Source organism: Myxocyprinus asiaticus, chromosome 16 (genome assembly GCF_019703515.2).
Source record: "Myxocyprinus asiaticus isolate MX2 ecotype Aquarium Trade chromosome 16, UBuf_Myxa_2, whole genome shotgun sequence".
Taxonomy (NCBI): domain Eukaryota; kingdom Metazoa; phylum Chordata; class Actinopteri; order Cypriniformes; family Catostomidae; genus Myxocyprinus; species Myxocyprinus asiaticus.
Genome location: NC_059359.1, coordinates 26,699,568 through 26,722,837, shown reverse-complemented (window position 1 = coordinate 26,722,837; position 23,270 = coordinate 26,699,568). Strand labels below are relative to the sequence as shown.

Here is a 23,270-nt window from a genome sequence, read left to right as displayed (position 1 = left end):
ATAACTGAAGCACAGAAGAAGAAAAAATTAAGCAGGTACAGTTATGCCTCTGGGTCGTGAATTATTCTAGTGGATTAAAGTCATTGTCATTATCAGCATTGACAGAGTTAACACAAATATTATGTGTACTAATGTTATGTTTGTCTATGGCACAGCACAAAGAAGTCAGAGGTCAATAACCAAGATGCCAGAGTGATATGGGGGATGCCAGAACAATATGTTTCTGTTTCACTGTCTACAATGATTTAAATTATTCCCACAGTCTGTTATACAGTGTTCAGTAAACAAAAGTCAATTAAATGACTGCAGTAGCATTGTAAATAGTTTGAGCTGAGGTGCTGCACAGGAAGGCCAATGAAATTCTTCGGCGGTGTTTCTGGTTTCATATCACTATACTGTAGGTTAACATGTCCATAGAATTGCACATTCCGCCAAGAATCGAACATGAACGCTATAATAAACTAAAATGTACTTCTGAACTGCATGTTATCAGTTTATCAGATACAGTAACCTGACAGTTCATGACTCGTTATTCATTTGAATGAAAATTAAGCTATTCAAACACAAAGCTTTGAGCGTTTAGCGGACTTGTTGGCTGCGGTGAGGTAAACAATCACAACACTGTTAAAGCAGCATTGTTTGCCACGTCAAGCCTTCTCTACAAAGCGAGGAAAGCAGGTGTTCACCTGCCGTTGCACCTGCGCTGCGTACGAAACTCGGTGGGTTAATGTCTCTTGAGACAAACTGCTTGGCAAGGAAACTAATTGACACATATTAACATTATGTTGCCAGAACAATAATCCTATAGACAGACATTACTCCATCTTCAGAAATGACCACTTAAGAAGAACATAAAATAGGAAAATAACACAACAATGTGAGAAAAGTGTTACTCTCAATGGAATGAGCTTCAGCTCGAGAATGAGTTGAAGCGCGCGGATGAATTAAAGCCATTGCGCGCGACTTATAACTTAACTTTGCAGCATCAATTTCTACACACAGGCTAACAGGCTTAGGGACGATAGCGAACATAAATAACATTTTACCAACCTGATATTACGGCAAAGTGTATATTTCACTCTGCTCACGTGTCCTCTGTCCGTTGGCTTTTCTTCGTGAGAACTGATATTATAAAGTAATGGACGCTTCTTAAAATGACAGGTCTAACTATTGCGCCTCAAAGGAAACACTTGCTAAAGACAACCTGTTACCTTTCAGACCGATACCACATGCCCCACCCAGCCTGTCTGTGAGAAATAATCTCATTGGCTGATAGTGGCGTTGTGGGTGGAACGTATGGTACTACTTCTGTTTCGATTATTGGTCAGGTTGTACGTCAATCTCAATTAAATCTGGAACTTGTTTGTCAGTGGAAATTTAAATAGGGCAGAGAGATTGTAATATGTTGGCATCGGTATGCCTTCGAGACTCAAATTGGCTAATTCCGAAGTGCCCAGTTGCAATTCATGTGTTGCATGATTCGATATGTTGAGGCACAGTAGATGTAAAAACATAGTATAAATAAAATCATATTTTATTAGTCCCTGATGGGCAATTCAGGTGCAAAACAACAACATATCGAACATAAATGGTTAATATGCTATAGGGTCCCTGAAAGAGAGAAGCTAAACTTTGCTATTGTGCAGCCTACTGTCGTATGTTCAGGAGCATCTGGATATTATTTTCAGTAACTGAAAAACAGGCCCATGTACTCCTGAATAAATCCTACAAGACATTCCACAATAGTTTGAATGAAATTACTGAGTATATTCATAAATATATCACCCTTAGCAGCTGTGGTTACATACAGACATGGGTTGGCTGGCACGGCGGGAGGAGGAGACAGCTTTCTGTGACTGTAGCACAACTTCTAGCATTTAAAGGAATAGTTCACCCAAAAAAATGAAAATTCTCTCATCATTTACTCACCCTCATTCCATCCCAGATGTGTATGACTTTCTTTCTTCTGCAGAACACAAACAAAGATTTTTTGAAGAATATCTCAGCTCGTTTGGTCCTTACAATGCAACTGAATGGTGTCCAGACATTTGAAACTCCAAAAATCACATAAAGGCCACACAAAAGTAATCCATAAGACTCCAGTGGTTAAATCCATATCTTCAGAAGTAATATGATAAGTCTGGTTGAGAAACAGATCAATATTTAAGTCCTTTTTTTCTTTGTATTTTTATTTATTTATTTATTTATTTTTACCATAAATCTCCACTTTCGATTTCAAAATGTGAAAGAATGTGAGAGTGAAAGCGGAGATTTGTGGTAAAAAAAAAAAAAAACAAAACAAAAGAAAAAAAAAAAAATACAAATAAAAATAAAAAAAAATGACTTAAATATTGATCTGTCTCTCACCACACTTCTCATCCCTTCTGAAGATATGGATTTAACCACTGGATGCATGTGGATTATTTTTATGCTGCCTTTCTGTGATTTTTGGAGCTTGAAATGTATGGTCACCATTCACTTGCACTGTATGGATAGAGCTGAAATATTATTCTTAAAGAAAGAAAGTCATACACATCTGGGATGGCATGAGGGTGAGTAAATTATGAGAGAACATTTATTTTTGAGTGAACTATCCCTTCAAATGTGCATTCATTTTTTGGCAGATACTTTCCATGTTTTGGCAGACGCCTTTACTATTCAAACGACATAGAAGGACAACTATGTAGAACTGACAAATTAAATAAACTGGTAGGCTATAAGCACTACCCTTTTGGAAAAAACAGCCAAAACCAGGTGTTTGGTTGGTCTTAGCTGGGTTAAGATGGTCTCCCAGCCTGCTCAAGCTTAACTGGTTTAACTGGGAGGCAAGCGGTCTCCAGGCCGAACTAGCTAAAAAGTGTCCTAAATCCCTCTAAAACCAGCCAACTGAGGCTAGATGACCAGCTTTTTTCAACAGGGTAGGATAAAAACTGGATAAATAGTGTCAGTAAAACATTAATAACATTTTAATAGTCAAGACAATTGCAGAAATTTTAATTTAAAATAAATGTCTATGTATCATTTACGTCTGAAGCATTTTAACGTCTACCAAGTCATTAAATATATTTTAAAATAAAATAAAAAATAAAAAACATTGCATTGCATGATCTATTTGTATAAAAGTGCTCAGTAACACTAACTTATTTAACGTGTTTCGTTGCCGCTCTCAGATTAATCAGATGCATTTTACGGGTCTGTTGTGTTTGTTCATGAGTTATGATTGAGATATGATTTTTATTTATCAGCCACTAGATGGAGGCAGGATAAACGACTTGGCATGTGTCTCTTGCCCTTGGTTTGCAGTTTACCTGTTATCCAGTGTGAGCTGCTGCCCCTCTGTGATACTGTCTTGTACATACAGTTGTTAATCGTTAATGTTTATGAAGAACTCCAGCTGCTTACAGTTCTTCGGAAAATGTGCAGCTGTTGAAGATGCTATTTCTACCTGATCTGGCCTCAGGGCCAGTCCATCTTACAGGAAATACAGGAGACCGTCTTGGTCCCCGACGTGTTTGAAGAGGCCCCTCGGCCACACATACTGCATGTGAACGGGTCATATAAATTAATACATTTATGTGTTTAAGTTTCATTCTCTCCCCAGATTAACAGTTTCCAAAGCGTTTCAATATCTAATTTCTTACAACGCGCGTGCAACTGATCATTTAACTTATAAATCACAATGACGGTGAACACTAAAAACATATTAAGTATAAAATGAGCTCTGAATAATCACAAAAAGACAAATACCTGAAAATGACAAAAAACAACAAATAAAATAACAGCAGTGTATCTAAAATAGGCAAGAAGTAAAGCTAAGCACTACTCGCTAATCTGCATAATTTATTCATGATGCAAATCATTGAACTAGAGCGCGGCTTCTTTTCACAGTATTATTAGACAGGAAGCAATTCAGACACTGCCGATATAAAGACTCAAAAAAAGAAAAAAACTCACATAGAGTGAAAATATGAGCAATTAATCTGGAAAATAACCAAACCAACCTATGTGCTTTTTCTTTACATTTGTTTACAAATATATATTTCGAGGTGTTGTATTAATAGGCCCTATTTAAAATATGTAATTTTATTTATAAATAATTATACATTGCTGTAGTTACCTTATTTTCCCTGATGTTTTAACTTTTATTAACTTTTGCCCACATTCTGACCAACTTTTTGTTTTCATTGATTTTGTTTCTCTAAATAAACATTTCAAGCATTGTCAGCAGTGTCCTACACAGTTAAAACTATTTTAAACAGCATTTTCTTATTTAATGTAACTTTAGTGGGTAACACTTATGGTTGTATTTGTTAACATTAGTTAACATGAACTAACAATGAACAATACTTAATCGTATTTAATGTTAATTTCTACATACTAGTCCATTTTTAACATTAGTTAATACAATATGAACTAACATGAACAAACAATAAACAACTGTATTTTTATAAATTGACATTAGCCAAGATTAATAAATGCTGGAAAATTGTATTATACATTGTTAATGATACCTATTGCAAACCTTATTGTCAAATGTTACCCAATAATTATCATACTTGCAGTTTCCATGACCTCATTTAAATTGAGACACTAGTTTATTTGTACTTCTAAAAAAAAAAAGTTGAAAGGTTATCCGAATAAGGCGATAAAATGGTGACTTGTCAAAGCACCTAAAATACACATATTCCTTTATGCATGCCTGTACATTTTAACCTAACATATTCATGTTGGGAAAAAAAAAAAAAAAGCTATTGGAACACGTTATTTGTTATCTACCGAGCTATATACAATATAGTGCTTCTTTTTTAGTGGTTTCTATTAAAAAAAATAAAAAAATAAAAATAAAATAAAATTCTGCTCATCCCGTTTGCAGTGGTTCTATGGATGTTTTAAAGTCATGACAGTTTTCACAGGGGCCGGCCCTGTCTGGTGCTTATAAAACTTGAATTGGTTTAATTAATATTAAATATTTGCTTACATAGTACGGTACAATGGGGCTAAAGGTACACCTTTAGCAAAATGTGCTATTTTCTGGTCACAAAGTCTATCAAGATTGATAAAATACATTTCTTTTTATTCAATATGATGGAGCTACATAATTTGTGTGAAAAGAAATAATAACAAAATGTTGTATTGTTAAAATCCTTAAAAAAAAAAATAAAAAAAATTTAAAAAAAAAGTGGTGGGAGTACCTTTTACCCCACAATTGGCCCCCACATTTGGGGTAAAAGGCACACAAGGGGGCTATAGTGATATTATGTAAATATAGGGACAATAGTTATAGGGCGAAATGTGTCAGCTTACAGTAGGCAAATACTTTTGAGACAGTAAGATGGTTTTTTGAGTAACAAATGAAGATGATGCTTTTTAAAATAGCCACTTCAATCACATTTGGCATTTCAAAACATCTCAAGAATTTTTTTAACAAATTAATCTCCATTGTGATTGGATCAGTCAATGTGAGCCCACTTTGAATTTTTTTTTAATAACAAATCTATTTGCCCCACTAAAGAAAAACTGTGTTTTATGGGGGCCTTTAGCTCCTGCAACAGGGCACCTTTTTTACCCCAAATATTATTCTTTCACTTATTAAAAAAATAAATAAAAATAAAAATAAAAAATAAAAAACCTTTTGATTTAATCACCTTGAAATGTTATAATTTTAGTTACTATGTTATGTTATGTTATATTATGGTTACCTCTCCTCAAAAATCCCAATTCAGCCTCTGAGTAGGCCTATTGTATACTGTAGCTATCTACAGATAGCCTATAGATGCGCCCAGAAATGCGAAAAATCTGCTGAGGCATTGAAACCACCCCCACCCAAAGCTGCAGCACGAGTGCACCTACATCCCTTTCACTTCATTTAGATTGTCGCTTGGAGTGAATATACCGGGAATGGGATCTTCAGCGAGAACTAAGAAAAACTTTCAATTTTTCCGTGTTTATGCCCTCCAGAGACTTCTCTTTATCTTGCGGGAATAATCGTGAGAAAATAGCGAATATTATAGGAAACCAATGTGAAGAATTGTAGTAAAGTTGCGAGTGTAAACAGCTTCCTGAAAAGAATTACGAATGGGATAAATTTGGTAAACAAGTCATTGATTAAAACCATTTTAATATTCGGAACCTTACCCTGGCTAAATTTGGCAGATTCAATTTAGTCAATTAATTCAAAAAGAATTGTTTGAAAAAACTTCCAATCCTGCGTAAAAGGATTGGACCAATGGAACGCACGATAAAGTGTTGTTAATTAGGTTATAAAAAAAAGTTCAGAGGACAAAAAAATCTATATTTATATCAATATTTATAAGGGCCACAGTGAGTGATATTTTGGAAGTTCAATAGTTTTCTGAAGGCGTTGCGAGTGTGTATGGAGAGTGGCGTAGACACCTGTGCGTATTTGTTGTTGTATACCAGAGGCGGACATGGCCAAGTGGTTTAAAGATTTCCCAACTAGTCTGAAGACAGGATCCGACAGGATCCGTTCAGCTTCTGAATCGGGAACTCAGTCCCGTCCCAAACCTGTTCTGACAGTCGGTACTGGTTCGAAGGGGAGTCTGCGTAAAAATTCTGGAGCGGACAACGGTGGCGGTGGCGTGGGCTCTCTGCTCCACAGAAGAAATCGCAAAAATTCGGCCATCGAGCTTGGACGGAACCATTCAAGCACCGGTTCGATGAAAGACGGGAAGATTTGGGAAATTCTGATCCCTGGAAAAAGTAAGAAGAATACTAAAATGGAGGGATTTGAAGACCATCGCACTCTGCGGACAACCAGCCTGGCTGACGCATACATGAGCAGAATGATCAAAGTTAATGATCCAAAATCAATTACAGGAGGATCATCTCCAGACAGTGAGCGGGTAAAGTCATCAATCAAAACAGAAACGGTGAGTTTGAGAGTGGGGCAACAAAATGAAAAATAGCAACAATAATTATTTTTAATAGTCTTAAATAATTATATGTTTCTTTTCCTGACAGATTTACAGGTAGACAACATAACTTTGTTTATCACATTAATATTAAGAAGATACTTGAGGTTCCACAGATGCCACAGTGGTGGAACAGTTTGGTGAACCTCTAGGTATCTTTTAAAGATTCTGAAAAATCCTATTTATGTACTCAAGGAGCCACAATACTTTATAGATTTCAAGTGCCCAGAAACCTTTCCCTAATGTGTTACTAAGGAAACCTTGACTGAGTAAATCTAGAGTAAATCAAATAACTTTTTTTGAAAAAAAAAAAAAAAGAAAAGTTTGCTAGTGATTTCCAGAGGGTTCTGCAAGTGTGGCATCTGAGAAACCCCAAATGGTGCCTCAATAATCTTTTAATATTCACAATGTATGTGTCCTGTAAACGCAGTGAAGACAAGGCTAAAAAGAACAGCCCTCATTTGAGAGAAAAACGGGCATCAGGGAGTGATGTGTCTTTCAGGAGTAATTTTTAGCCTACATGGCATACTCCAGTTTTCCCAGTAACCCTGTTGACTGTGAGAACCAAAGAAATGTCTTTGTTTTGAAAATTGAGATCAATATCTCTCTTCCAGTTCTTTGTTTAAGCAATATCTTCTTCTCCCCACCCTTGGCCCCTCTACTCTCTTTCTTTCCAACTCTTTCTCCCTCCCCATGGCTCTCTTCTTTCCCTATTCCCTTTTCTATGAGCTGCTGTATTATAACCAGACAGAGTGGAGCTGAAAAGCAACAACACAATGAGAACCCTTTCCCTGCCTCTCTTCCTGTCTCTTTTCCTAGTCATACACACATGTACACACACACATACATTTCTCTCTTAACTCTATCATTCTGGGAAACACACATTTGTGCGTACACACTCACACACTCACACACCCATGTTCACAAATACGCAAAGAATACAATACATGCATAACACAATGACATTGTTCCTTTCGTCCAGTCCCTAGTGAAGGCAGTGTTTGTAGAATTATGTCACCTAAAATACAGGCTGTATCCTCTCTCATTCATGGACATCCCTTTAGGCTACACTTGGAACATAATAGCACAGAAATCAGAATCTCATGAAGTCACACAAAAATACATCCAGAGGGAGAGTGAGAGAAAGATGGGCTGGAGGACAAGCACGAGCATACTGAATACTGAAAACTAGTCAAGTCAAGTCAAATTTATTTGTATAGCGCTTTTCACAACAGGCATTGTTTCAAAGCAGCTGTACATGAAATTATGCTATAACAGAAAATGAATATATATAATGCCAATATTAGTTATTTATGTTTAGAACTATTAGTGATTCAAATTAGTATACTAAGTAAGAGTTATGGGTCAATGATTAAACAAAATGATTTTATATTAACTATAAGTTCTAGCGTTAAAGTCCTTAAAGTCATCCCGAATTAACTGAGGAAAGACAAGTAGATGCATTGTCCTTTGATTTTGGCCAATGAAGGCTTTCGTCAGTGGTTAATTCATTTTCTGTGTAGTTTAAGAGGGTGTTGTCCCTCCTTTGTCCAAGTTGATATAGGCATCATTCAAAGAGGAGCATCACAGTCTGGCTGGAAGCTTATGCCAGGTAATTTTGGTGAACTCCATCCTGAGCCCATGGTTCAGGCAGTGGCTCATGAAGAATCCCATGTCTTTGAGTTTGCATCAATTCATCCTCTGTGAAGTCTGTTTTAGTAGACTGTAGTGAAGTCTGGCTGGCACATGCTGCAGTTGGTCATCATCATTCTGCGACACAGTGGGAATCAGACATCATATAATCCCAAGGTTTAGACAGGGAAAGAAATAGAATCAAATTAGCATAGATGCCATTCAATTTAAAGCAGGGTTAAAGAATAAGAGAAGTGTTTTCAGTTCCGGCAGACCTACACTGTAAAAAAAAAATCCTGTTAAATTTACGGTAAAACCTGGCAGCTGTGCTTGCCAGAAATTCACCGTAATAAATACGGTAACCACGTTTCAGGCTTTACGGGATGTAATTTTGATACCTGTATATTTTACGGTGCATTACTGTCATTTATATTATTAAATAATAAACTTGATATATTAACCTTCTGAAACTGTAAAAATCTGCTTTTCACTTTATAATGTATTATTAATTACCATAGTAATTAAAAAAGGGCACATGATGACATGAAGTTCATCAATAGTGGCCCTTCCTGGAGCAATGACCAATAAACATGTATAGGCAGTGCTCAGTGTCACTCACACAAACACTAAACACCATCAGGGTAACACATGTGAAATTAAAATTATGCAATAAACATTAACTAAACTACATTAAATATAACACAGAACACCCCAAAGTACATAACTGATATTAAAAATAAGAAGAAACATAACTATTCCCATAAAATGTAATAAAATTAACTGGGTCATGCAGGGAATTCTGGGAATGCCCGATTATTGTAATTTTACAGTGTAACTAAAGCAGCATAGCTATGAATTGAGGGATAAATTAGGTGTATGCCTGGCTGAATAGATAAGTCTTTAGTCTAGACTTAAACTAAGAGAGTGTGTATGAGTTCCGAACCCTGCTTGGAAGACTATTCTATATTTTAGGAGCCAAATATGAAAATGATCTCCCTCCTTTTGTGGATTTTGATATTCTCGGTATTGTTAACAGGACAGAGTTTTGCAATCGTAATGAGCGAAATGGTTTATAGCGTAACAGAAGGTCACTTAAAGGAATAGTTCACCCAAAAATGAAAATTTGCTGATAATTTACTCACCCTCAGGCCATCCAAGATGTATCTGAGTGTTTTTCTTCATCAAAAGAGAATTTAATACTTTTAGGATTTCATTTCAGGCCTCCTCCTCTAAACAATGCAAGTGAATGTCCTCCATTTTTTGACAGTCCAAAATGCATATTTAGAGTGCATCAAAATACTCCACACGACTCCAGTCGACAAATAAAGTTCTTCTGAACCCAAACGTTTGATTATTTTTAGAAACAAAACAATACGTGTATACTTTTTAACTACAAATGTTCACTTCTGTAGATCTCTGTGACGTGCGCTCATGAGAGGGATGACGTAAGCTCGTTAGTAAGGTCACGCATCACGTGGAGGAGGAGTCAGGAAGCACGTCATCATTTACATTGTTTTTTTATTAGTATTTGGAAATGATTATAATTTTTGTTATATATATTGTTTTTAAATTGTTTTGGACTGCTTTGGTTTGTGAATGGCACAAGTTTCTCTTGTAAACAATGACACGCTTCCTGACTCCTCCTCAATGTCTTGGATAGCCTGAGGGTGAGTAAATTATCAGCAAATTTTCATTTTTGGGTGAACTATTCCATTAAGTACTTTGGAGCTAGACCATTCAAAGCTTTTTAAGTAATTAACAGAGTTTTAAAATTAATACAAAACTTAACAGGTAGCCAATGTAACGCCGATAAAATGGGGCTGATATGATCGTATTTCTTGGTTCTAGTTAGCACACTTGCTGCTGCATTTTGAACCAGCTGAAGATTATTTATTAAACCTGCAGGATATCCACCAAGTAATGCATTACAATAATCTAGTCTTGAGGTCATGAATGCATGAATTAGTTTTTAGGCATCAGAAACAGATAGCATGTGTCGTAACTTGGCAATATTTCTGAGGTGGAAGAATACAGTTCTACAAATATTGGAAATTTGTTTTTCAAAGGTTAGATTGCTATCAAATATAACACCTACATTTTTGCTGTAGAAGTTGATGTTATAGTACATTCATCAAGAGTCAGATTATATTTTAGCGTCTTATTTTTTGAGGTTTTTGTTCCAATAATTAGTACTTTTGTTTTATCGGAATTGAGAGGAAGGATATTTCTAGCCATCCACTATTTGATATAATTTATACACTCTGTTAATTTGGAAAATTGTGAAATTTTGTCGGGTTTCGAAGAAATATAAAGTAGTGTATCATCGGCATAACAGTGAAAAATAATTCAATGGTTCCTGATAATGTCGCCCTGAGGGAACATATATTGGAAGAAAAGCAGAGGCCCTAAAGGCCCTGATCCCTGTGGCACTCCATATTAAACTTTAATTTGATCTGACAGTTCCTCATTTACACAGACAAGTGGTAGTGGTCAGAGAGATAGGACCTAAACCAAGCTAATGCCTGTCCACAAATGCCAACATAATTCTCAAGCCTATCCAAGAGAATGTCATGATCTATGGTGTCGAAGGCAGCACTAAGATCTAAAAGCACTAGAAGAGAAATGCAGCTGCGATCAGATGATAAGAGCAAGTCATTTGTAACTCTGATAAGTGCAGTCTCTGTACTATGATGGGGCCTCAATCCTGAATGAAATTCTTAATATATACCATTTCTCTGTAAAAATGTACAGTAGTTGGGAGGATACTAAATTTTCTAGTAATTTCGACATAAATGGGAGATTTGAAATCGGTCTATAATTAGCCGTTTCTCCTGGATCAAGCTGTGGTTTCTTAATAAGCGGTTTGATAACTGCCAATTTAAAGTTTCTTGGGACATGCCCTAAGGATATTGAGGAGTTAATAATATTAAGAAGAGGTTCTGAGATTACAGGAAACACCTCTTTTAGGAGTTTAGTCAGTATTGGATCTAACATACATGTTGTTGATTTTGATGTTTTGATCATTTTTGTTAACTCTTCCTGACCTATATCAGCAAAGGATTGAAGTTGCTCGTAGGGAATAATTTTAGTCTTCTGGGGTGCTATGGCAGACGGATGCGTAATTTCAATGTTGTTTCTGATGATTTCAATTTTATTAGTAAAGAAATTCATGAAGTTATTGCTCTGGCACCGGAAATGCATTAAAAATAGTGGCTGGAGTCTCTATTTCCATGTTCCTTACAACAGAGTCACCAATAACAAGGGCGCTTTCAACATGATTCTCAGTGGGTGCATCACTGAGTGGGGAGAATCGATTGGAAATCCTAACAGGAACAGGAGAGTTTTGCCCTACAAGTATGCTGCCGAGATATCACCCAAATGCCCTGCTGCAGGGGCTCTACAGCTGGAACCAAAGTGTGTGTGTTGCTCGCTGTTCTACTCGCATCCGAAACAGTATCTACCGGCTTCTCTTTCTCACTGACCTCACTGAGTCTCTAACTCATTAACCTTCTCCGTCAGCCTGACTAATTCCTTACATTTATCACATGTGAATCCCTCACTGCTGATGGAAAAAGATATAGTAAACATGTGGCATGCAATGCACGAAGTGATAATATGAGCGGATGCCATGACTTACCACAATTGTTTGTTGTTGTGGTGGTGGTTGTTTTTGATCAGCTGGGGTTTGAGATCGGTGTGAATCCCTCACATAATTGTTGTCGTTGAGGCAGTTCCTGATCACCAGTGGTTTGAGATTGATGCAATGATCTGTGTAAAAAATGCATGCAGTAAAGCACACAATTTAATTGTAATAAAAGTGGAAAGGCAGGTATGTGCAGTAAAATGCACGTAGTTGTATTGCGTTAAAAAGTGTAAAAGTGAAAAAAACAATGCTCGTGATAAAATGGGAATGATTAAAGATTAAATGCTGAAAATAGAAAGATAAGCAAGCTAAGCAGGCTAGCAGGCTACAAACATGAGCGCTAGCAGCAACAGGAACAGGAAACAGCGTCACTACTGATTGGACAAATAATTCCACCCCATTCATCCATATAAGGTGTACTTTTACACCAGGTTTTGACTAAATGCCTTCTTGCTAGCTGGGTCTGTACTATTTCTGAACTAGATGCAAACCTCACAGAAGCTCCATTAGATAACTCTTTTGAATCTCTATGGTGGTGTCTCTAAAAGACTTTTATCACATCTCTTTTTATCTGTATCTCTCCCTCTTAATAGATTATTTTGGAGGATTATGCTGACCCTTTTGATGCAGAGAAAACGAGGGAACAGAGAGAGGCTGAAAGGGAAGGAGAAAATGATGGCTACATGGAGCCCTATGATGCCCAGCTCATTATAACAGGTACACCACATCCCCTGTGCTCTTCTTCATTTCTTTTGTCTATCCTTCTTTCTAAAAACTTTTTAATTCACACCATTTGTCAGTATAATGTGTTGTTCATAAAGAGAACTGAAAAAACCAAGCAGATTTTCAGGGATTTAAAGGGTATGAAAAATCACTGCTCCCTCTCTCTCCCCTCTTTGGTGGTTTGCACGGTGACAGTGTTGTGCTGGGACAATGGGTGCAGTTTCCTCTTTCTGCTTCCTGTTCCCTGTCTGTGTTTCCTTTACCCAATTCCATGGACAGGAAGCTGACCCCTGCTGTCCCCCCAGTATGCCTGGCTGTTTGAGAAAACCCCCCCTACACTCCCCTCTCCCCCAATCACTCCCCAGAACTCAGGAAGTGGTCTGGTGAGCCAGCCAATCACAGACTTGTTCTGATTTTCCCCTGGTATGACCATTGTTTTCTCACACAATAGGCCAGACACAAAGTGACAGAAAAGAAACAGCGAGTGAGGGAAGATAGATGGAGCTCCAGGCATAACTATGTTGGTACTGAAATTTACATTTTAGCACAAATAGGTGCACAAGTCTCTCTGCTGGGATTCCACAACACTAGAGTTTTGAGGTGAAAAGCTAGACAAAATAGAAAAGATAAAAAATATAGAAAAATTATGTTTTATCCCTTTTACTTTTCTTTACTATTTATAAAGAGGATATAGAGTTTAACATGTATAGGGCATGTTTTGTGTTGTGTTATAAGGTACTATACTTTTCTTTCTTTTACAAATTCCTATTTTATGTGTAAGAATGTTTCTTTTTTTTTTTTTTTTTACTGATTTGAAAACACTAAGCAAATGTGAATAAAAGTTTCTCTGAAATATGGGGCAACAAATGTATAATACCTTTAGCTGCAACTGAGCTCAAACAAGGACTAAATTTTCAGATGCAGTTTTAAAATGTAACTTTAGGACAAAGTAATAATAAAATATTTATATTATGAACTTAATGTTAAATGCTTATTTAAATATTCAGTCTAAATCTAAATGTACATTAAAAAAAAAATAGTAAGTTTACATATAAAAGCAAATGATGACAAAAAAACTCAATGTAATCACTTTCACAATCACTGTTTGCTGCAGAAATCTGTAAGAACTGTTTGCAAAAGCACATTGTTTGAAATAAATTAAAGTCATATTCAATTAACTTTAGTCTTTAGTGACCTGGGACCTCATTCCACCCCCTGTACCTCATCCATTTGTTGGAGCTGTGCCCACACCTCTTTAGTATTCCTCAATCTCTCTCTTAAAAATAGTGTAATAGTGTAATAGTGTAAAAAAAAAAAAAAAATATATATATATATATATATAAAATGGTTTAAGTACCAAAAGTGTATAGGGTCATTAGAGACCCTGTTGTTGGTATGTAAGTGTACTATATTCATACAAATAAATACTATATCACGTTGATTTTCTGTGCAACAATGAATTATAAACAATGTGATTTATCAGTACATACAGTTGTGCTCAAAAGTTTGCATACCCTGGCAGAAATTGTGAAATTTTGGCATTGATTTTGAAAATATGACTGATCATGCAAAAAAAGGAGCACAATACTTGTTGACCCCTCTCCAAACATAGCGCTTATGGTTGTGACCATAAAGCTCTATTTTGGTCTCATCACTCCAAATTACAGTGTGCCAGAAGCTGTGAGGCGTGTCAAGGTGTTGTCGGGCATATTGTAACCAGGCTTTTTTTGTGGCATTGGCGCAGTAACGGCTTCTTTCTGGGAACTCGACTATGCAGCTCATTTTTGTTCAAGTATCGTCGTATTGTGCTCCTTGATACAACCACACCATCTTTTTCCAGAGCAGCCTGTATTTCTCCTGAGGTTACCTGTGGGTTTTTCTTTGTATCCTGAACAATTCTTCTGGCAGTTGTGGCTGAAATATTTCTTGGTCTACCTGACCTTGGCTTGGTATCAAGAGATCCCTGAATTTTCCACTTCTTAATAAGTGACTGAACAGTACTGACTGGCATTTTCAAGGCTTTGGATATATTTTAATATATTTCCTTTATAAAGTTCCATTACCTTGTAATAAATGGCTTCATATGATCACTATCCTTAAATAAAAGGCGTTTTTTTTTTTTTTTTTTTTTTTTTTTTTTTTTTTTTGCATGATCAGTCATATTTTCTAAATCAATGCCAAAATTTCACAATTTCTGCCAGGGTAAGCAAACTTTTGAGCACAACTGTATGCATGTACACATACATGTTATTTCTTACTCAGGGTGGTGCTGATGTGTCAGTGATTGACTTGATTTACATTTGACATTGCTATTTGATAAAGAAACAGCATGGAAGTAAACTATAGCAAGTACAACACAAGAACAGTATGATATGACTATTGTCATTTGGGTGTACTACTGAAATTATATAAGATGTGCATCTATTTAGACTCAATAAGTGCCCAAAAAAATATGTGTAACTTATGTGTATCTTATGTGTTATGTGTTGCTCAATATGTGTTTGACAGCCAGTTGCGTCTCATGAAATTTCAGTGTGAAAGTAATAAATCCTGTTCTAGATTTGTCCTGAATTGTTGCATTATCTCTTTGATATATGAAAAATAAAACATTAAAATGTATAAAAACATATTTTATTCTATTATTTTCTTATTGTCTTGAAAATAGTTTGAAAATTTGACACTACCTGGGCTTTTTGTAGATACATTTGTGTTAGATATAAGTGCCGGGTCTCTAAAGACCCAAATATGCAAGAGTGTTTGGTGAAATTCCCATGCATTTAAAGGTTAAACTGTTAAAACGGGAGCGAGAGAGTTAGAGAAACCCCATCTATGTTGACAGCTTGTTTGGCTTCTTTAGTGAAATCACATTTGTGGCACACGGGCTGTATACTTGTAAATGAAGCATCTTGATATGCAGATTAGATAGTGTTGTCACATTGTCTCATTTCTAGGGACAGAAAAAAGCCTTCCTTTATCCACTTTCAATAAAGCTGAGAGCAACTCATTCAGCCTAAGTGTAGAATCTTTTCTTACTGCTTCTTTAAGCTAAATTTGGAAAAGTGGCCAGCAGTCTGATGCACAAATTGTTTTACCATACATTCAATGTCTCAAATAGTTACTATTTCAAATATTTTTGAGAAATATTTGGTATTGTTTTGAAAATTTGATTATGAGACTTATTATGGTTGGAAATAACTTGTTTAACTTCACTAATAACTCTCTTTTTTATATACAAAGAGCACTTTTAAAGGTACATTGGTGTCCAAGAATGTGTATGATAAGCCTTTGTTGATTAGACGCTAATTTATATGATGTCAATATGTGTGCTCTTACACAGGGATTCGCAGGCGAGGATCGAAGGACTTGCTGAAAGTGTGCATAGTGTTAAACAGAGGAGAAGGCGAGGGGTCTGGACCCCCACAGATCTATGATGTCCCATATGAGGAGGTTCTGGAAGGCATTCCATTGACCCGGCATGAATCCGATTCCAGACCACCTGCAGAGCATGAACTGCCTTGGGAGTGGAAGAAGGAGCAGATTGTTAAAGCACTGTCAGGTAACTTTCCTCACTTTGATATTAATGTCATCAAAGTACCATGAAACAGTGACAGCAATACTAAGACTATTTAAAGTCATTTTATGACCTCTGAGTTGGATGTGATATTTCTATGGTTATGGTGAAGCAGTATCTCCTTCATGTCTATATAAATAGTGAAGTCAACATTACCACATTGTATGTGGTAATTGTAATGTTTCTTTCTGTGTATAGCTCAGTTTGATAGAGTTGATCGTATGTCTAAGGAAGAGTCTGGTCTTCCTAATGTGAAACAGCAGACCCTGAGACATAAGAGCTGGACCCCCAAATCTCTGAATCCCCCCTCCCCAACTTCCCCATCATTGCCCTGCACCACCCCAGACAGTGAGACCCCGATAGTCGACCCCACTCTGCCCTTGGAACAACAAAGGTGTGTGTTCTAAAATATGTTTTAAAAAAGTCAATGAAAGCAAGCCTACAATGAAATTGTAATGCACTGAAAAAATGTTAATCTAAAAATGTGCTTTATGTGGTAACATCTAAATTAACTGGTTTGATTCAAGTCAAAACTATCATTTAACAACTTAGAATCAACCTTAATACAGTATGTTACACCATCAAAAGTGATTTTATGGTTTAGATAAGATCGAAATAGCTCCTTAAGGAAACAAATGCAGAATAACACTTTTTACAGTGAAATTGTATATTTTGGATTTTCATTTGAAAATTTTACAGTAACACTCTTATTTATAATTTGACAGATTGTATACATGCATACGTTTTTTACATACATTTACATACATGTCTCTTTGTGGGTAGCTGAAATGAATAGTTTTCTGAGAAAATACTTTTCTGACATTAAATACTTTCCGGTGACATGCTATTCTCCATCTAAATTTATTATTATAACTACTATCTTAAACAGCATTTTGTTCATTCTTTTATAATTATTATGTATGCTGCTTTTATCAAATCAAATTAATTAAGAGACTACATTAAACTTTTAAAAAATTAATTTCACTTCAGAACTAGTGTAGGTGATCAAAACTGGTACAAATCTTTAACAGGATCTAGGATATACACTTTCCCATATACATTTATACACATTTTAACCTAAACATTTTGATGTTGATAAATAAAAGTCCATGGACATTTTATGCGTCAACTTCCCCTCAGCACTGAAAAAAAACAAAACAAAAAAAACTGCTGCTAGTTCAATTTACTTTATTAAAATGAAGGAAAGCAACACAATTCTAGAACATTTTGTCAGAACTTGATTTCATTGCATTCTATTCATTTAAATGTGTAAAATGGAAGTTTGAGTTGGGACTACTTGAATACTTTTGGTGGTGTTAATGTAGCATTGATGAAACTGGGCTGGGGATTTCCATTTCCCTGCATGCTTTGCATGGGACTTAATAGGGAGAGTAAATGTTAAAATTAAGTTAACGTTAATTATTTTATGTGTTTTTGTGCAAAGATGAATATAAAGGGGGATACTTGTTAATGTTTAATGTTTTGTTATGTTGTGATTTAGAAGAGCTTCTGTAATGTTGGAGTTTTGGGGGTTAGCATTATTGTGAAGAGTGGAGCTTGATCTAATGATGAGGACAGGTGTAACACATGAATTTGATTGCTTTCTTTGATGAGCAAGTGCTATGCTAATGGTAGCATATTTACTAAACTACACTCTGTAGTTGTACCTGGCGTGCTAACATTCACTCTCACTAGTTAGTACATAAAGAAGTAAAAATAGATTTATTTGAGTTACATTGTCATGTCTAATTTTGTTGGTTTTACCCAATTCAACTAGGTTCTTTCTACCCAAAGTGTTTGTGTTGAGATAACATAGTAATTTTAAGTTAAGAAAACTCAGTTCAAACACGTGGAACCACTGTCCACGATTGAATCAATTTCAGACAAAGAGCTATTTATGAGTGAATAGCTAATCCTCTTATACATTCTATACCTCATCTAATCTATCTTCCATATTCTGCTCTCATTACATAATCATTACAATGTTGAAATGAGAACCTCCTCCTCTTTTCTCCTCTCTCTCTCTCTGCAGCTGGTATCATGGCAGTGTGAGTCGTCAGGAGGCAGAGGCTCAGCTGCAGCACTGTAGGGAGGCCAGCTTTCTGGTGCGAGACAGCGAATCGGCTACCAGCAAATACTCCATTGCACTCAAGTAAGCATGTGTGCTTGTATATGTGTTTGATATCAAGAGAAATAAAATGAGTTAGCAGTCTTGCTTGAAAAGCTGAGATAGATGATATATAATAGTTTTAACCTTTCACTCTTTCGCCCCCTCTCGCTAGGACGAGTCAAGGATGTGTGCACATCATCGTCGCACAGACTAAGGAGTGTGGTTACACACTGGAAAAGAGCAGCTGTGTGTTCCCAAGCATTCCAGAAGTGGTTCACCACTACTGTACACAGCGATTACCCTTCACTGGGGCAGAACACATGACCCTACAGCACCCTGTACCATGCACAAACTAAACATATGCACACATACATGCTGAACTTACACACATACAGTGTTTGCGGTTGTCTGGTGCAAAGACATGGTTTTGCCCTGGTGCCTGCCACTGCCAGCAAACCACAGTTTAAATATTAAAAGGGATAGTTCACTTAAAAATTTAAATTCTGTAATCATTTATTCACACTCATGTAGTTCCAAACCAGTATGACTTTCTTTCTTCTGTGGAGCACAAAAGGAGATGTTAGGCAGAGTGACAGCCTCCGTCACCTTTCGCTTTCATTATATGGAAAAAGATGTTATCAAAGTGAATGGGTGACTGAGACTAACAAGCTGCCTTCTTTCGTGGTCATATGTGTTTGAACAACATGAAGGTGAGTAATTATTGACAGAATTTTCATTTTTGGCTGAACTATGCCTTATTTCATTTTTTCCTACTGTATGTATGTATGTATGTGTGTGCATGGGAATGTGCGTGGGATTTTCCTTATTTTAAACCAAAGTGAAACCAAAAATTTTAAATCGCATTTCACACATGATGACACCAGAGAGATAAAGGTAGAAAATATATTTCACCAATACAAAACATAAATTTACATAATGTTTATCTGTTGTTGACTTTTTTTTATTAATTTAAAAAGGAAAAAAAAAAATCTGTTTCTCTTAGTGCCTATGATTGCACTAGCCTCATAAGACTCGCTCATCATCGCCCCTTTCTGGCAGCAGTGCCAAACTGCAACTGTATCACTTAGGCAATTGATGTCAATTTGTTACTTTTCCTATTGACTTGCCTTAGTTGTCGTCAAGGGACATGGATTTAACTGTCTGCAACAACAATTGTTCATTTAAGTGGACAAAATCTCTGTTGCACAGCTCCTGTTTTAATTTCTAAGGTCCGTAGTATAGAATTAGTTTAGAATTGTAGTTTAATTATCATATTGTTGTAGAATAAAAAACAACCTTCAGAACAAAACACTACAGCAAATTAATCTGGCTTGTTCATCAGAAAAGTGAGTTACTGACGTTGATTAGCTAATGTTCTTGTCTGTCCGTGATAAAACTTACCATTGATTGGTTTAAGTTTGGTAAAAAGGGAACGTTAAATGGCTTTACTGTCCATGCTGTAATACTTGGATTCATGGTGTAATTAACGTGGCACTGAATCACTGCAGTGATTATATTTAAATTTATGTTTGTTTAAAAGGAACAGTTTCCATTTAATTATGGTGAAAGACCATGTTCACTGAAGATTTTGCCTTTGTACAATGTGAGACAATGTAATGTGCAAAGCCTGAAATAAAGCAGATGATTTTAACAATTTAAAAAAAAAGTTTCTCACTGTCACACAACACAGAAACATGTCCTGCAAAAAAGCAACATATCAGAATGCAAAACCACATCAAATTGATTGTGCTAAAGTCACAACAATCTGTGAACCAACCTGATAAAGGGCTCTAAAGCCACTGACCAGAGTGTAAAATTAATTCATCTAAAGTAGTCCTGTTCTGTTAATTTATTCAAACTCTCTCACTCTGTCCACCTTTCAAACTCTGTCTGGTTATGTGTGTGTGTGTGTGTGTGTGTGTGTTAGGATGCATACATGAGTGTATGTATCTCAATAAGTTGTCATGCCAAACAGCCTGTCATGCGCCACAATTTGCATGTCATAATTTTCCTTGTAGACTATACACTCACTGAGGACTTTATTAGGAACACTATGGTCCTAATAAAGTGACCGACGTGATCTTCTGCTGTTGTAGCCCATGCGCCTCAAGGTTTGACGTGTTGTGCATCCTGAGATGCTATTCTGCTCACTAGTACAATTGTACAGAGTGGTTATATGAGTTACCGTAGCCTTTCTGTCAGTTCAAACCAGTCTGGCCATTCTCCGTTGACCTCTCTCATCAACAAGGTGTTTCAATCAGCAGAACTGCTGCTCACTGGATGTTTTTTGTTTTTGGCCATTCTGAGTAAACTCTTGAGATTGTTGTGTGTGAAAATTCCAGGAGATCAGCAGTTACAGAAATACTAAAACCAGCCACCAGCAACCTGGCACTAACAATCATGCCATGGTCGAAATCACTGAGATCACATTTTTTCCCCATTCTGATGGTTGATGTGAACATTAATTGAAGCTCCTAACCCATATCTGTATGATTTTATACACTGCACTGCTGCCACATGATTGGCTGATTAGATAATTGCATTAATAAGCAGGTGTACAGGTGTTCCTAATAAAGTGCTCAGTGAGTGTAGATTATGGTGTTGTCATGGTGATTAGCATTTGTAAGCAGGGTGGTCTACTCTCTTCTCAACAGGTTAGAGAAAGGTCAAGAAAACAAATCACCTTCTCATCTTGTAACTCATGAATGAAACTGAGACACAAATATCTGCCTGCTCTCAAGCACATGGCTTTTAGATGGCAGACCAAAATAGTCATTAACTTGATCTTTTGACCCCAAGCACAAAACAAAATCACTTTTTAATGTAAGAAAAATCACTCGTCTGCTTCAAAAGGTACTCATAATCTTTTATTTTCCTTCTTTTTCATGTTCTTTTAAGCTCCATATTTATAACTCTAACTGGGTCAAAATGAGCTAGAGACTGGGATACTGATATGGCTATATATATTACTTTGTGTGTATGTGTGTTTGTAAGCTTAATGGTGCTCTTAATGAATGTTCAGGAGGAGCGTATCCATCTCATCTGCAAGGGAATATTAACTGCCACTTATCTCTCTCCGGTGACAATTCTTAAGCCATCCCACTACTACCCCAGCTCCACCTCTATTTCTATTCACTTCTATTATGTATTAAACATTTTAGTGTTCATTAATTAAGTAGTTCCGGAGGCAATTCAGAGCTCGAGTCACGATGCTTGACAGGCAAGCCAAATATGTTAGCCTTTATCCCACTCAATTATTATATGAAAATGTGATCTCATGAATGAATGTTTTCACACCTTCCCCAAAGGGAATATCTGTCTCTTCTTTTTTATCTGTCCTAATAGCCAATCAAGAATTTGACTAAGAATTCCCCATAGTTATTCCCTGATAGGTCATCGATAGCTAGACACAAAGTATGTTAGGAAAATTACCACTCAAATGTAAGTCAGTCAAATCAGAGACAAAATAGCATTCTTCATGATAGCTGAAGTCAGTCAGTGTGTCAAAACAATGTACATTCGAGAGAGCAGGGAGGAAATACCAGCAGCAAATGGCAGGAGACAGAGACGGAAGGATAGGAGGGGTGGGAGGGGTGAGATAAGCACTTGTGGGGGTCCCAGCCTGTTAATTATTCAGAAAGAGACTCCGAGCACTTGGAGTACTGAAGTTTCCCTGTCAACTCAACTCTGTGGAGTGAGAGAAAGAGAGAGAGAGCGCAAAGGCACACACAGAATATGACATCAGAAGAAAAGACAGAAAACAACGGAGGGAAGGCTTTGAAGGAAACTGAAGGAAGACGTGGAGGAGTGGCGGAAGTTCAAAAAAACAACAAAAATATAAGCAGAAAACATTATAGATGGAGGTGATGAACAAGGTGGTGGTGACCAGAAAATATAAAGCAGTTTCAAAAAGAATAAAGGTTGTTCAAAACAGAAGACTATGACTTTGTAGTTTTAAAGGAATAGTTCACCAATTAACAAACATTCTGTCAGCATTTACTCATCCTCATGTCATTCCTAACCCATATGACCTAATATTTTGAAGAATGTTCACACTGCTCTTTTCCATACAATGAAAGCAGACCATGTCCAGGTGCTGTCAAGCTACAAAAATGACAAAACAGCATATTCCAAGTCTTCTGAAGTCATATAATAACTGCAATAATAACAGACTGAAATTTAAAGGAATAGTTCAACCAAAAATGAAAAGTCTGTCATTATTTACTCACCCTCAATTTGTTCCAAACCCATGACTTTCTTTCTTCCAAGGAACACAAAAGGAGATATTATGTAGAATGTTAGCCTCAGTCACAGTTTACTTTCATTGCATATTTTTTCCATGTAATGAAGTGAATGGTGACTGAGGCTAAAATTCTGCCTAAAATCTTCTTTTGTGTTCCATGAAAAATTATAATTTCATACAGGTTTGGAACAACACAGGGGCACAACTACCCATTTTCGAGGATGTATGTGAAACATATATTGATGTTCCTAATGTAGGTATGGGGGGCGAGTGTCCCATTTGCACCCCTTTGGTGTACAGCCGGCACCCCCTTAATATGGCGCCCCTATGCGCTGCATACATTGCATGTATGGTTTTTGTGCTTCTGGAACAACATGTGCATGAGTAAATGATCACAGATTACTCTGTATTAGCTC

General features: G+C 36.5%; 2 protein-coding genes across 2 annotated transcripts in view; one reads left to right on the top strand and one right to left on the bottom strand.

The window, feature by feature from the left end:
- The window catches only part of LOC127453832 (cingulin-like), a 50,426-nt gene extending 49,242 nt beyond the window's left edge, over positions 1-1,184 (bottom strand). Inside the window, exon 1 of the mRNA XM_051720545.1 lies at positions 1,051-1,184. The gene's annotated coding sequence lies outside the window, so the exon portion shown is untranslated. The remainder of the gene's footprint in view (positions 1-1,050) is intronic.
- Positions 1,185-5,871: 4,687 nt separating this feature from the next.
- Positions 5,872-20,296, top strand: LOC127453846 (SH2 domain-containing adapter protein E-like). Its single transcript, XM_051720579.1, has 6 exons — positions 5,872-6,890; positions 12,801-12,924; positions 16,268-16,486; positions 16,700-16,895; positions 18,534-18,653; positions 18,784-20,296. Exons 1-6 carry the CDS (start codon positions 6,429-6,431, stop codon positions 18,965-18,967), a joined length of 1,305 nt encoding a protein of 434 aa, XP_051576539.1. The 5' UTR covers positions 5,872-6,428; the 3' UTR covers positions 18,968-20,296.
- Positions 20,297-23,270: the final 2,974 nt, after the last annotated feature.

Bases quoted from the DNA above. Each gene is read 5' to 3' on its own strand.
- LOC127453846 (XM_051720579.1), top strand. From the start codon at position 6,429: ATGGCCAAGTGGTTTAAAGATTTCCCAACTAGTCTGAAGACAGGATCC. The intron at 12,925-16,267 runs GTACACCACATC...GCTCTTACACAG, and splicing joins TGCCCAGCTCATTATAACAG to GGATTCGCAGGCGAGGATCG. The intron at 16,487-16,699 runs GTAACTTTCCTC...TTCTGTGTATAG, and splicing joins GATTGTTAAAGCACTGTCAG to CTCAGTTTGATAGAGTTGAT.